This window comes from Parasteatoda tepidariorum, chromosome 3 (genome assembly GCF_982258835.1).
Source record: "Parasteatoda tepidariorum strain Cologne lab strain chromosome 3, Ptep-v5.0, whole genome shotgun sequence".
Taxonomy (NCBI): Eukaryota; Metazoa; Arthropoda; class Arachnida; order Araneae; family Theridiidae; genus Parasteatoda; species Parasteatoda tepidariorum.
Window position 1 is genome coordinate 55,332,107 of NC_141757.1, and position 15,611 is coordinate 55,347,717.

Consider the following 15,611-nt stretch of genomic DNA (forward strand, 5'->3'; position numbering starts at 1 on the left):
TGTTCAAACTGAATCTTTACTTTCTTACAGACAATAGTTTAAAACTAAACTTTTCTTACAATTTAAATTTAATTTGAATTAAATCTATGAAAAAAAGGATTTTTATTTCGACTTTAGAATTGAAACAGTATTAGTGTTCTCCAGCAAACAAATTAGATCAAATTGGTTTTGTAATTGAATTTCTATTTTTTATACTTATAAAATAAGAAATGTTTTAAAAGAAAGTTTATATGCTAAGAAATGTTTACGAAGATCAATTGATCCGTTACTACCTTTCTAAGAGCTTTTTTTTTTTTTTTTGAAAATAAATTATTTCGTAGACTAAAACAAAGATGTATCTTTACAATTCGAGAGATAATTATGTGCACTAGCATTACAACCGAGTTTTCCATTTGAAAATTTTTTTTTTCAATTTGATTCTACATTTAACGACATTTTTACCATGAGCCTAATTAAAATAAAGCTACCTTGATCTAGGGCTATAACTGAAAGCAAAGGAAATCAATGATGCATACAAGTATGTTTTAAAAAAGTCAATATCTAAATACATAGCTAAGTTGGCTCAGGAGATAGAACGTTTGCTTCCAAATGAGTTGAACCGGGTTCGACGCCCAGCAATACCTTGTCGTTGCGAATTCCGGACCTGGCTAGCACTAACCACAGTGCTGAAGTAAAAATATCCTCAGTGGTAGACGGATTGCGGGTTAGAGTCCCCTTGTCGTCAGACTAACCTTGGGAGGTTAGTCTGATGGCAAGGGAACTCTGACGTGAGAGGTAAATCTTCGTGGTCGTCTTCTCCATGTAACGCAAATGCGAGTTTGTTTCATCAAAAAGTTCTCCACGACGGTAATACTTTATCCAGCAGTTTCCTTGTCTTCTGGATTAGATTCGAAATTACAAGGCTACCGAATGGAAAATTGGTAGCCTCTGTTCCAGACGCAAGTGCGTGAACGCAGATGCAGTGATTACCAGACGCAAATGCGTGAGCGCATATGCAGTGATTATTTATTATATTACTTATTATATTATTTCTTACATTATTCTTTTGTTGGCAACATGTATATATTCTTTGTGTACACTTGTGATAGTAAAAGAGTTCGTTCTATTTGATACTTGTTTTAGTGTTGATTATAATTAGGGAACATTTACGTTTATAACCAGCACATTTGGTGCCGAAACAACTTGGTTCAAAATTAAATACGAATCAGATGAATAATTTACGCAGTCACTCTTTTAAAAACTAGCGAAACGTCAAACATCAGTATTACTCAATGATGGAGAAACAAAACGATAAAGAACTTGGCGATAGTCTGGCACTTTTGAAAAGAAAAAGAAGAACAGTGCGAGGTAATGTTACTCGATTTATTACGCAATTAAATTCCGATCTTTCTGCAACCTCTGACACTTTAAATGAAAATGTCGAATATATTAGTCATCGACTTTCCGATTGCTTGTTAGAAATGAAGAAATTTGATAACGACATTCATAGTTTATTAACAGATGGTGATTATGACAATGATATTATTCAATGTGAAGAATACGTGGATAATGCCGAACTCGCTATCTTTAAAGCAAAAAAATTTGGTAGTAGAAATAATTTTGATTTTAATACGTTCCAATCGCCAGAAGTAACCGTTTCTCAAATACCTGTTACACAAATACCCGTTATGCAATTACCCGTTTCTCAATCTCACACAGTGAAACTTCCTACTATTAAACTCGATACTTTTCGAGGTGATATAGAACAATGGCAGTGTTTCTGGGAACAATTTAAATCTTCTATTGACGATAATAATAGTCTATCATTAATTGATAAACATGTGTTTTTGCGAGGATATTTAGAAGATGAACCAAGACGGTTAGTTGACGGAATCAGTGTTAGTGCCGACGCATATGAAACTACAAAAGCTCTTCTTCAAATCCGATATGGCGACAAAAACAGAATAATTCAAGCCCATTTAGACTTTTTGGAAAATACTTCGCCAATACGTAATCCCACTCCTATTGCATTGAATGAAGTATTTATAGAATGCAACAGAAGACTAAACGCTTTAACGGCTTTAGGAAAGGATATCAACGCTTACGGGCGCGTTTTAGCTCCAAAAATTTTACGTGCCTTTCCGGATGATATTTGTCGCCGATGGATCATTTACGCAAAAAGAGAGAAAATATCTGAAGGTGATATGAATAAACTAGTGCAATATTTATCTGAAGAAGTAGAAGGTGCTCTCACAACACTAAAAATTCGAAGTGAGCAAAACTTTGATTACACATTTAAAACATCTACAGCAGCCTTGCATGTGAATTCTAAAAAGATTAACCAGACTAAAATACCATCTCCATTTTGCCCCTTCTGTGAAATTAACGGTCACTGGCCGCAAGATTGTACGAATATAACTGATATTGATACTCAAATCCAAAAATTAAAAACCTCTGGTAGATGCTTCCTGTGTACTAATCGTGGCCATAGTATAAAAAATTGCCTTCGCAAAGATAAAGCATTCTGCATAAGATGCAAAAAGAAGCACCATGTCTCTATTTGTAAAAGTAACAGTTCAAATCAACCTAGCCACTCTATTTCTACAAATAACATCGATACTCGTACACCTAATTTTACTCACTTACAGACTGCTCGAGTATATATAACTGGCCTAACTGGTATTACTAAGCTTACAAGATGCATTTTAGATTGTGGAAGTCAAACCAGTTTCATTCATTCACATCTTGTAGACTACGTAAAATTAGATGTTATTAGCTCTGATTCACTTGAAATTCATGCATTCGAATCATCATCAAATCAGGCTCAATCGAGACGTAAAGTAAGATTTAAACTATCAAGTATTTGGAATCAATCGGAAATTTATCTACATGCATTTGAAAGTTCTAATAGATATGCAGTTCATCCATTAGTTCCATTAGAGATTGCTTCTATGGCTCACAAGAAAAAATTTAGGCTTGCTGACCCGAATGACACCATTCAAGAGATGCCTATAGAAGTTTTGATTGGTGCAGATTTTTACTGGACGGTGGTGAATTCTGAGATTCCTTTCAGACTTTCGGAAACAATTGTGCTCATTCCATCAGTCTTTGGCTGGATTTTGTCTGGATCCAGATCTCATACATCTGTCGCTTCTTTATCGTCAGTTCATAATATCAGCATCACATCACCATATATTTTGGATGATCAAGTTAGGAAATTCTGGGACTTAGATACTTTAAGTATTAAATCCATGCAAGACAAAGAAATGTCCATTCGCAATTCTGAAATATTGGAAGACTTTCGAAGCTCTTATGAAGTCCTAGAAAATCATCGTGTTGTTAGATTACCTTGGAAGAAAGACGTTACTCTTTCTTCAAATAACTATCACGTAGCATCAAAACGGTTCAATACATTGTGCAAGAAGCTCCAAACAGATCCTAGCTTAAAGGAAATGTATGTTACACTCAAGGAAGATTACATAGACAAAAGGAAAGTTGAAATAGCACCGGAAAATCATGATAAAGGAGAAAAAAGCTGTTACATACCCCATCACGTAGTCATTAAGGAGAAAAACGCAGAAATTAAGGGACGAATAGTGTTCGACGCCTCTTCTCACACACCAGGCCATCCATCATTAAACGATGCTCTAGAACAAGGTCCTAACTTACTTCCAGAAATTTTAACCACCTTACTACGATTTCGTCTTCACAAGCAAGCAATTATTGGTGATGGAAGTCAGGCTTTTTTATAATTAACCTTGTGGGAAAAGACAGATGTGCTACTAAGTTTCTAGGGTTCAAAACTAGGAAAAATGATGATGAACATTTGCAGCTAGAGAATGAAATTGTGGTCTATCAATTTACACGTTTGCCCTTTGGATTAACCAGCAGCCCATTCCTTCTTTCAGCTACACTTGACGAATTATCCTGCATGTATCCCACAGCAGCTAAACATCTAAAAGGCAATACTTTCATAGATGATTTCGTTGTGGGAGTTGATTCAGAAATCGAAGCGAAGACCCTATTTCACGAAATGCAAGAACTCACGAGTCTTATAAGCCTTCCCTTAGCGAAATGGAGTACCAACTCATAAGTTTTGAAAATTGAATGGAAGAAAGAAAAAATAAAGTTTAAAAGTAAGACTCAAGTCTTAGGTGTTCATTGGGATACAGAAGAAGATTCGTTTCATCAAAATATTAAGGAGCATGACCACGATTTATTTAAGGAACCGGTCACTAAACGCTTACTTCTGAAAACAATCTCAAAGAATTTTGATCCCTTGGGAATTTTCTCACCATCTACTGTAGTAGGAAAATTTCTCTTTCAAGGTACATGGCTATGCGGTATTAAATGGGACGAACTTTTACCCCAATCTATAGCATCAAGGTGGTCAAAATGGATCATAGACTTACCACATTTAAACAACATTCGAATCCCCAGATGGATTGGAATATCTTCTGCTGATGTTACCATTCACGTATTCTGCGATGCTTCGGAACGTGCTTACGGAACAGTGTTATATGTACGATTCACAGAAGATACTAAATTTCATGTTCGAATGGTTTGCAGTCGTAATAGACTTTCTCCTCTGAAAAGAATAACACTTCCCCGCTTAGAGCTGTTAGCCGCATTATTGGGTGCTCGATTACTCCATTATTTTTGTACAGAAACTAAACTGGATAGGAACACAGTGACACTTTGGAGTGACTCAACAGTTGCCTTAAATTGGATACAAGGTGATCCAAATCGTTGGAAAACTTTTGTCTGTAACCGAACGAACGAAATTCTCAATTACACAAATCCAACACAATGGAGGCATTGACGAGACAAGTGGTCGGCAATGAAAATCCTGCCGACCACTTGTCTCGTGGTATTGCACCAACAGAGCTTAAATCATTGAATTTTTGGTGGCTAGGACCAACCTGGCTAACACAATCATCAGAGTTTTGGCCTTCAAAGCAACTGAGTGACGCTAATCCAGATATTCATGCTGAACTACGTAAACCAGCTTCTCAATCTTTATTGATAACTTCTTACCAACCTCTTATTGATATATCGCGCTTCAGTTCATATATGAAACTTCTTAGAGTTACAGCATGGATATTTCGTTTCTTGTATAACTGTCGAGCCAAGCAACGCATTTCTATTGATCTCACATGTGATGAGCTTAACACAGCAAAAAACTACTGGATTCTTACAGTGCAAAAGCAATGCTTTTCGGCAGCGCTTCACGCTTTACAAAATAATTCCCCTTTGCCAAAATCTTCAAAAATTAGCCATTTTAACCCGTTTCTTCAAGAAAATCTCATACGATTAGGAGATAGATTACAGTTCGCATCGCTCAAAAATGAGCAAAAACACCCTTTGCTTCTTGATGGCTCTCATCCTTTTGTACATCTTTTCATATACAACACACGTGAAGCTTCATCACTTAGGTGTTCAAATAGTACTTTCAGAGATTCGTTCCAACTTCTGGATAATACGGGGACGTGAAGCCATTAAACGAGTGCTCTACAAATGTCTACCTTGTAAACTCTCACAGGCATCTAGAAATCAACAAATCGAAGCTCCTTTACCAAGGGACAGAATTACACCTTGCCTTCCATTTACTACTATTGGCATAGACTTCGCTGGCCCATTTTATGTTCGTAACTTGAAACCTTTAAATACAGCCTATATCGCACTTTTCACTTGCTCAACTACTCGTGCCGTACATATCGACCTAGTCTCTGACCTCACTACTGACAAATTTCTCATGGCCCTAAAAAGATTTGTAGGCAGAAGAGGAGTTCCTCATACAATATACACTGACAACGCCACTACCTTCCATGCCGCTAATAAAGAGCTATCCATTTTATGGGACAACTTAACATCATCAAAAGTTCAGCAATATTATGCCCAGACGGGAATTAAGTGGAAATTTATTACTGCACGAGCGGCTTGGTGGGGAGGATGGTGGGAACGTTTGATCGGACTAACAAAGAGATGTTTGCGAAAATCCCTAGGTCGATCCTTGTTAGATGAAGAAGGTCTTTCTACAGCATTAGTTGGTGTTGAAGCCGCATTAAATAGTCGACCGTTAGTTTATGAACAAGGAAATGATGATCCTGAAGAAACATTAACACCATCCCATTTTCTTACCGGTAAAAGACTTACAACCATACCTTCACAGCCTGCAGCATCTAGTAGAAATCTGACAAAATTGTACAAGCAACAACAGGATTTATTAGACGCATTTTGGAAGAAATGGTCTAAGGACTATCTATTGCAATTAAAATCTTTCCACCAAGTTCGTAACGTTCAAAAATCATCTCATGTTCGTGTTGGAGATATAGTATTACTCCACGAAGATGTAAGACCACGACATACGTGGAAATGAGCATTGGTAACCGGACTAATTAAAGGACGCGATGGAAAAGTCCGCACTTGTACTTTACGATCTGATGGCAAGGAAATATCCCGACCTGTTCAACTGATCATTCCTCTTGAGGTTGATCAGGGTGGGGAGGATGTTCCAGACGCAAGTGCGTGAACGCAGATGCAGTGATTACCAGACGCAAATGCGTGAACGCAGATGCAGTGATTATTTATTATATTATTTATTATATTATTTCTTACATTATTCTTTTGTTGGCAACATGTATATATTCTTTGTGTACACTTGTGATAGTAAAAGAGTTTGTTCTATTTGATACTTGTTTTAGTGTTGATTATAATTAGGGAACATTTACTTTTATAACCAACACAGCCTCGAACTCAAATTTGGATTGGTTTTTCAACGACGGTAATAACTAAACACATATTTATAGGACGTATATACTCCAACAAGACGAGAAAAATTAAAATAAGAAAAAACGAATGAAAAAAAAATGCCCCATTGAAATAAAGCCGCTTCTGATTATAGCCAAAATGTCAACCACATTTATATATGGCTTGAAATATGTGATGTTACTTATTATTTACGAAATTTCAAAATATTATTAAGTGTGAAGAGCTGATTTAAATATTAAAAATATATGTAATTTAAAGTAAAATCAAATATTCAATGCTCTAACTAATGAGGAAATAGTGTCCCTGGCTGAGGTACATACCAAAGGCAAAACATTTTAACAGCTTTGGCATTTTTCTAAAAAAAATTCGATTTGAGGAATCATCTAAATTACGTCATACTTTTCTCAATAGCATTAGGAGGCGCTGTTAAATTTGATCGTCCAAGAAGTTCAAGTGCTTCGATTTGATTTTGTTTACTTCAAAATGATATTATTTAATCACATATATCTAACTAACCAGCTGAATTCAAATTTTTCTTCGTAAAAAATTAAATTTATCATCCTGTTTTCTTTCAGGAAACTCTTCGGGTTTCAAGAAATAGTATAAAAAGCTATACAAGAAAATAATATATATTACCTATATCCTATTAATATATATTACCTATACACCACGGTTCTCTAGAGTAATTGAAAACTTCATGCAGAGGTGGGGTACATGATAGGGATCGAGAATTGCATTACAGCCCGCGACTAAGAAATGTCATCATATGCAGCTAAAGGAACTTTCCTACAATGGACTAATGTTAATACACAGTTGAAACGATCTTTTTTGTTGCCTATTTTATTTTCAGTGATCCCGGGAGGTGCGTGATCATAGTGTACTAGAGATGAAGGTCCTAATTAGATTTATAAAATTTGGAAAGTAAAAATAACACCAGGGAAATAATTTTTTCCTACTGAAACTTTTACTAGATACTTTTCGTATCACTGACTTCAAATATGCGTTATGTTTTTCTTTCCAAACTACAGCTTGTTTTAATTGTAAATGACATTTTTTATCTTTTTTGTCGAAATGTTCAACTTCAGTATCATGTTATATATAACAGGGGATTCCTATACAATTACAATCCTGATGATGTGCTATAATAGAACTTAAAAGTCTGTTGCAACATTTCCGTGACTTCCTGTTATATATAATGTTTTTAAACTTTTATATTTCGACAAGTAGTGTCATTAAAAAATATTAATACCTTTCGGAGCAGAACTAAGTTTAGATTTTAAATCCCCATCCCTGAATTAGGCAAGATCAAGTATTTGTAAAAAGAGAGTAAGGTGCAAAGAGAGTAAGCAATTTTTCTTATGCGTCTCATTAGTACATTCATAGCGCAAAATTTTAAAAACAAAAGTAGGCTTTTAAATTTTAACCTTAAAAAAGTAAAAAAAGAAAAAAAATGCTAGGGCATTTTTAATTTCAGATAAAAAGCTTATAAATTAAAATAAAAATGATAGAAAGATTTGTTCAAAAATACTAATTTCTTAAAATACAAAGTAATTTCAGAAACAGGATACGAATTTATAATATTTTAGAGATTAATTAGTATGATTTCTATCACTTTCTTTGAACATAGCCTAAAATATGGGTACTTAAATATATTGTTCCAAATTACATGAAACGTGACACTCAAACAAAACAAGTGCATGTTGCCATTTGCTTTCTCTCCAAAGTCGAAGTGATAAGAATAAGCAATAAATGAAAGAGATGATAGAGATGGTCTTATTTTTTTAGTCTTTTTAGTGCAGGAAATTTAAACATTAAATATAATCCACAATTTAATATAATTAAACATCTAATATAATTGACCATTTAATATAATTAACCATTTAATGTAACTGTGGGGGGTGGTGTTACAGACCATGTCAACCGTCATCTATGAAAAGGTATCCCGACATAGAGTCGAGTTAACATGTCTTATATACTAGTGAATTGTAGTTGTAATTTTGTAGTGGTAGATACGCTACAGTACTTCCCCACCAGAATTATAGCTGTGATAGAATTCGACGAATGGATGCCACTAGTTAATTCATTGCTGTTTTGTGCGAAGCCGGGAGAGCTGTATTAAGGTCACCGTATTTTTGAGTGCTGATTGTGAGAGGTGTATTAACTTCACGGTCGTAGTCGCTCCTGTGTTGCCGTTAGCAGTCGAGTAATCACAAGTATGCAAGCCGACGTTGTGCGTGATCGAGACGAGACTGAGTAGCAACAGTGCGAGGAGGTGGATAATGCCACAGTCACAAGTAGCAAGTCAACTGTTCAATGTGGATCATCCATCGAAGTAGGCGTTACTGTCTAGGTAGGCGTGTTCATATCGAAATGGGCGTTACTGCCAAGGTAGGCGTGTTCAAATCTCGTCCGGGTCACCAATGTGGGGGGTGGTGTTACAGACCATGTCAACCGTCATCTATGAAAAGGTATCCCGACATAGAGTCGAGTTAACATGTCTTATATACTAGTGAATTGTAGTTGTAATTTTGTAGTGGTAGATACGCTACAGTAACTAACAATTTAATATAATAACCCATTTATTGTAATTAATCATTTATAAACTTAAAATTTTTAAAGTATACGAAACACAAATGAAACCAATTTTCAAAAGAAGGCTTTTGCTTAAGAATGGAGGAAAAATGATAAGAATAAGTGATAAACGAAAGGGTAGAGATGGTCTAGTTTTTCTAAGTCTTTTTAGTACAAGAAATTTAAACCGATTAAGTACTAAATCATTGTCACGAAGAGAGAAGAAGAGTTAAATTATTAAAAACTTTTAATTTTGCTAACTCACTTCGTTTTTATTGCCACTCTCTAGGAGTTTTTCGAAGATCATGGAGAAATCGGAGACCTGAATTTTCAGAAGCAAGAAACCACGATTATACAGAAAAGAAAACTGAAGCTATCTTGAAATTTATGTTGACACAAATCTTACTCATTTCTTACAAAGTTCACAAGAGTCCATGGGTTCCTATGCTACCCAAAGACATAAGGTCTTTCTAATTGCTGAGTCTGTAAGTTTGAAATTTCTGACAGACCTATAGATAAAGAAAGAACCAACATAAAATGAATCACCAATATAATTAAGTAAAATAGAATAAAAGTTTCAACGCTGCAACTGATGTACCATCAGTGCTTATTTATCATCATCCCAAAATTTTAATCATTACGATTTACACGCTCTTATAATGGCACCTAGTTAATATCTTTTTGTTCTACTGTTTTGGGTTTTCAATCTTTATTTATTGCTTTCATTCAAACAAAATGTTATAATGTAATAGTGGTCATTTTTAGCACTTTCATCCAGCCAAAAATATATGAAAATAATTGTGATTATTTCTATCACTTTCCTCCTACCACAAAGAAATGTGGAAAAAACTGATCAAATATCCTAAAATATATCGCTATTTAACACCCTTTTAAGTTTGAAACTTTAATTCTTCTTATTCATAAATTAGCTAATTATCTAACTATAAAACTTTTGCTGTTTATATTCATTAATAGTTTTTTTTATGAAATAATCATCTTTAAATAAAATTGAAGAACGGATTGAATGAAGAATCAATGACATTTATATTAATTAACTTAAATAAGCTTTACAATACAATAATATTTGTAGACTTACTCGCAAAAAAATAAAGATCATACATTAACTTAAGAAAACAAATACTAGGCGCAGTTTTCAAATTATAAAATTGATAAATACTTGACACTCGTTTAAATTTTTAAATCAAAGTTATCATGACTAATGGGATTTTAATTTACTGATAACTGTTTATTACCAAATGCACTTGGAGCCATCTTCTACTCGAAAAACTCTCAAAGGTTGTCTCTTAGTACCATCCATGAGATTAGCGAAATTTAGAGAATGATAAAACAAACAATTATTTGTGTAATTAAATAAAACTACAAGAATATTTTAGCAGAGAAATCTAAATTTTTCAAAAACTTTCAAATAATACCTTCCTCTATTAAGCTCTTCATTAGTATTCCATTATAAACTTTTAAAATTTTAAAAATATTTATTTTTTACCATAAATGCCAAATACGGAGCTTGCTTAACAATATATTTATTCTTATTTACTGGGAAATATTCTCACATTTCATCATTTTCTCATTTAGAAATATTGTAAACTCCTGAGGAAAAAAATCAGATTATGAAAAGATGAAATAAATATTTATGACCGAACCAGACGCCAGAAAGTTTTCAAATTAATGCAGGAGAAACTAAAAGAATTTTCATAACACTGTCCTGTGTTTTTCTTTCGCTTTTGAAATGGAAATTGGGTCTTATTGTGATGCCATCTGCTGCTGTTAGAATATCGTCATTTCGTGACCAAAAATAAAATAAGTGAATTCGGAATTAAAGATTATGGTTACGCTACTGCGCATCGATGACCAGAATGGTGATAAAAATCAAAATTTCAACAAAGAAAAGTCTTTTACACAATAAAACTGAGAAAACTATTTTCTGTATTTATCGACAGATGGGATGGTGTTATCGAACTCATAAAAAATAATTCTTAAGTATTCAATTTTAGGTTCTATTTTATTATAAGTATTGAAAAGTTAGGTATAAAAATGTATTTTTTTAATTCGATTTTATTTTGCATCAAAGAGTTCTACTAACAAATAAATTAGAATTAAAATTGGATCGAATACTCACTTCCAGACCTTTTCCTTGAACTATAAATACTGTAAGAAATTCCAGAAAGCATTCCAGACACACTGTAAGAAATTCCAGACAGCATTAAGGTATAAAGTAAGCATCATGGCGTGATGTCCATTTTTCTGTAAAATTCATTTCTATCGTAAAATATTAAAACGCAAATTTTACAATAGTTTTTATTTAATTAGAGTGATTCAGCGATTTGACTGTAATTATTGCTATAAGAACAATGATAAATCAGATTTTTTACTCCGCAACATTTTTGGGTGAAAACGGATTTTACGGTAAAACGAAACCGTCACCATGAGTGCCGGTGCTTTTTTCCGTAAAGATCCAGAGTTTTTTACACTACACTAAATATATGAGCAAATTATTACTGGTGTGCAGAAATCATGCATAATTTTATTGGTTATTATGGATAATAATTACATTCGTAATCAAAAAATCATTCAACTTAAAAAATTAAATCTACCCTTGATAATTTAATCATAAACATTTAAAACAATTCCATATTTACTTTAAAAGCACTGTACAAATGCAATTAATAGTAACAATTTCAAAATTAATTCCACATTCATTTTAAAAATACTGTATAAAAGGAATTATTGCTAAATATTTCAGAAATATTTCAATATTCATAGAAAAATTCAGTAGAAAGGGAATTAATGGAAAAAATTTCGGAAACACTTGAATATTCAGATAAAAATCATACAGAAAAGGAATTAATGGTAAAACTACAAAAATATTTCCGTATCCATATTGAAAGTACCGTAGAAATGGAAATCGCAGAAACTGTAAAAGTATTGAAAGTTTAAGATATACTTGAGTATTTATATTAAAAATATTATAGAAATTTTATGATTGCAGTTAGGGAATTGATTGAATAGTAATAAATAAGTCATACAATTCTCAACAAATGCTCTTTCTTAAAGTCGTTGTATTAGCAGTTTAGCACGATATTTCATTCAAAAATTATATATTATACTAAGTTACAATGTAGCCTGCATCGATTAAATGCAAATGGGTAAATGTAACTCTAAGTCATGTTTTTGTTACTATAAAGAATATTTCTTGTTATAAATTTATCAGCTTTGTTTTCAGTATAAATCATAACGATATAAAAATCCTATATTACTCCTTGTTTTTAGTTTGAAATATATGGAAAATTACGAGAAATGAATAATTTGAATAAATTACGACACTGTTAGAAATTTCCCGAGAAAAATAGTTAAAGAAGAATTTATTCATTGTTACTTTGATATTTTCTTATTTAAATTAGCTCCAGAAAAACAATCAGTCGTTAAAATTGTATAATTTTTTTCTTTAATTACCAAAAATATTATCCCTTAATGGCCAAAAAGAAAAACAAGCATGAAAAATTAAAAATGAACAATCATTTAGAAATATACCAAATATATAAGGACGTGAGCCATTCAAAATACGAACATCAAACTAAAAAACATTATTCATTCAAAATAATTTTTTAAACCATACTTCCGCTCATGTTTAACATGTATGACTATTCCTACGAGTAGAAAAAATTCTGGTAAAATTACTTACTGTATGGCAATGGGCAATTCCACGAAAAGTGGTCCTGAGTGACTAAATTTTCAAAATTATCGTAAAATCAAAAATGACACAATTTCGGAATCCAGAAGATGTACATTTTTTAATAGTTAAGATAGTTTTTTGAATTACAAAAAATATTTATGTGAATTCTAACAAAAGGTGGAACACTATGAATTTTAACAGGAGTTCTCTTCTTTGTTATGTTATATTCCAATGGAGTTCTTAAAATATTAAACAGCAATAAAATAGTTTTTAGTAATAAATATAACTATTTTACTCTTTTATCATTGTTTTATGTATTTTTTTAATTTGGCCAAAATTTTTTTGCTTGTTTGAAAGTCGATTAATCAAGATAGTCTAATTTCCCAGTAACACACGTAACATAATTTTGCATTTTTTTCTGTAAAAACTTTAGTAAAAAAGAAAATTTAAAAATTTTTTGTTTTATAAATTAAGAAGGCAAGATATGCAACGGAAAAAATTCTCGAATTAAAACTGCCAATAGTTAAAATTTTATAATTAATTTTATTCAAGGTAACACACGTAACGAAAAGTTACGCGCATTACTGTTATGTGTGTTAGAGGTACTTATACACTTTAATTATTTATTTATTTTCAATAAAAGATTTAAATCATGTTCGGACATTTTTTATAACCGCCGCGCAACTTCAATGCCACAAATACAGAATTGTAAGATTGTGGTTTTTTGTAAAATCAGGTCGGTATAAGCATTAATAAAAAAACAGCATAATAAGACGATAATTTTGAAAATTTTGGAAATTGTTTTCCCAAACTTCTATTTGTTATACGTTTATGTTTAAGTAGAATATTTCGACTGCATTTGCTAGATTATTATAAAATGGATAAGCTTAAAATAGTGTCCTTATCTGGATTTAAAAGAATAAGAAGATGAGGAAAAAAAGAAAAGAGCATAAGATTCTGCACTTCAAAGGAAAGAAAATAAGGAAATAATGAAAGTTTGACTTGAACTTTCAAAACAGATTGATAATGATGTAAAAGGTTCACCACTAAGTATTTCAGATGAACTTAATTATTAATAAATGGATTTTCTTCAAAAGTTAGATTGTTTATACTATGCTTGTATTGAAACAAGAGTTGGTTCTCTGGATTATTACGGGGCAATAAAACGAAAGAACTATCTAACAATGGTTCTAAGAGAGGTTTATACTGATTTTTGTCAGTTGCATCCTAAACATTGTTTAATTTTCCATATTTAGTGCTTTATGACTAAAAAATTTATTGCTACTGTAAAACTTAGAATCAAAACAAATATCATGAAATTTTTATTCTTTAACTGGAAGGCTAAAATTAAGTTTATGACAATACATGGTGATGGTAGAAGTATTTATGTATATAAAGTAGAAGAAATTTTGGATCTAATTGTTGGAAGGGTGCTTCTGATACTTACAAAAATTTCTCATTGCTTGTTATAGGTTTCTAACCATCATTTATTGTAGTTTGGTAACGATGAGAAAAAGATGACAATAGCTCACAATAAAAAATATATAATGGCAAATGTGCAAGAAGAATGTTTTGAAATAACTCTTGAAAATTGGACTAACTTTCAATAATACGTAAGAGTTAAAAGAATCCGAGGTGATACTTTCCAAACAAACATATCTAGCATTAAAACCAGGGAAATTCAAGTTGACTTTGCAATGGCATATTCTTTTGAATATCAAAACGAATTTCAATCAGCATTATGCTATCCAGCCACAGTTCCGTTATTCACAGCAGCTGTTTCCTTAGACGATACTCTTCTAAAGAGTTTAAATTAGAGTCCTTTACAATATTTTCCTAAGGCAAAGACAAAGGTGAAAAAATGTCTACACTTTTATTTTAAGACTGTTTAAAAACGATTCTACTTCAGAAGATGAGCTAACAGAAACCTTCTATAGTAATAAGTCAAGTTAAGAATTCAAAAATAAATATATGGTTGAATTATTTCATATTTTGTCAATCAAAATATAAATAAAGAAATTAATTTGGAAATATTTTACGATATCACATTCAGAAGTTCCTTCTATGGGATAGGTGTGTAGTACAAAATCTTGAAAGCGAAGCAAAAGGCAAAGTTATTTATATCATTGTATTGTTATACAAAAAAATTTATTTGCTATCCAGTGTTGTTTGCAAAGCTAACCAATCAACTCATGCCTAATACAACAGTATTATATATTAGCCAAAAGGAAATAAAGATATTAATTGAAAAGATCAATACATGGCAACGGTAATACAAAGCATAAAATCTATGCATAAGTATCGTTAGATACTTGAATAAGATGCATAGATGCACATTGTGGCACACAAATAGTCAGTAAGTCAATTTCTGTTCCCTCCTGATCAGAAGTGCGCCTATAACTGAAATTAAAACGACATATGCTCTATCTCGGGAACATTATTGACGCAAATGCACATGCTTGTAAACCTAAAATGCAATATTTGCATAAAATAATTGGAAAATATGCATATTTTTGTTTCCAAACAGAAATGATTTTGAAGGAATAGATGTGCCTAAGATTTGCTATGTTTTACTCTCTAAACCAGTATAAAGAAGGGC

General features: G+C 32.2%; 2 protein-coding genes across 2 annotated transcripts; both read left to right on the forward strand.

The window, feature by feature from the left end:
• The first annotated feature begins 1,667 nt into the window (after positions 1 to 1,667).
• LOC122269298 (uncharacterized) lies at positions 1,668 to 4,801 on the forward strand. The gene is made up of 2 exons (XM_087160115.1): positions 1,668 to 3,714; positions 4,308 to 4,801. Exons 1-2 carry the CDS (start codon positions 1,668 to 1,670, stop codon positions 4,799 to 4,801), a joined length of 2,541 nt encoding a protein of 846 aa, XP_087016241.1.
• A 525-nt stretch (positions 4,802 to 5,326) lies between these two features.
• Positions 5,327 to 6,358, forward strand: LOC147813810 (uncharacterized). Its single transcript, XM_087160116.1, has one exon. It carries the CDS (start codon positions 5,327 to 5,329, stop codon positions 6,356 to 6,358), a length of 1,032 nt encoding a protein of 343 aa, XP_087016242.1.
• Positions 6,359 to 15,611: the final 9,253 nt, after the last annotated feature.

Bases quoted from the DNA above. Each gene is read 5' to 3' on its own strand.
- LOC122269298 (XM_087160115.1), top strand. From the start codon at position 1,668: ATGCAATTACCCGTTTCTCAATCTCACACAGTGAAACTTCCTACTATT. The intron at 3,715-4,307 runs GTCAGGCTTTTT...TTCTCTTTCAAG, and splicing joins AGCAATTATTGGTGATGGAA to GTACATGGCTATGCGGTATT.
- LOC147813810 (XM_087160116.1), top strand. From the start codon at position 5,327: ATGAGCAAAAACACCCTTTGCTTCTTGATGGCTCTCATCCTTTTGTAC.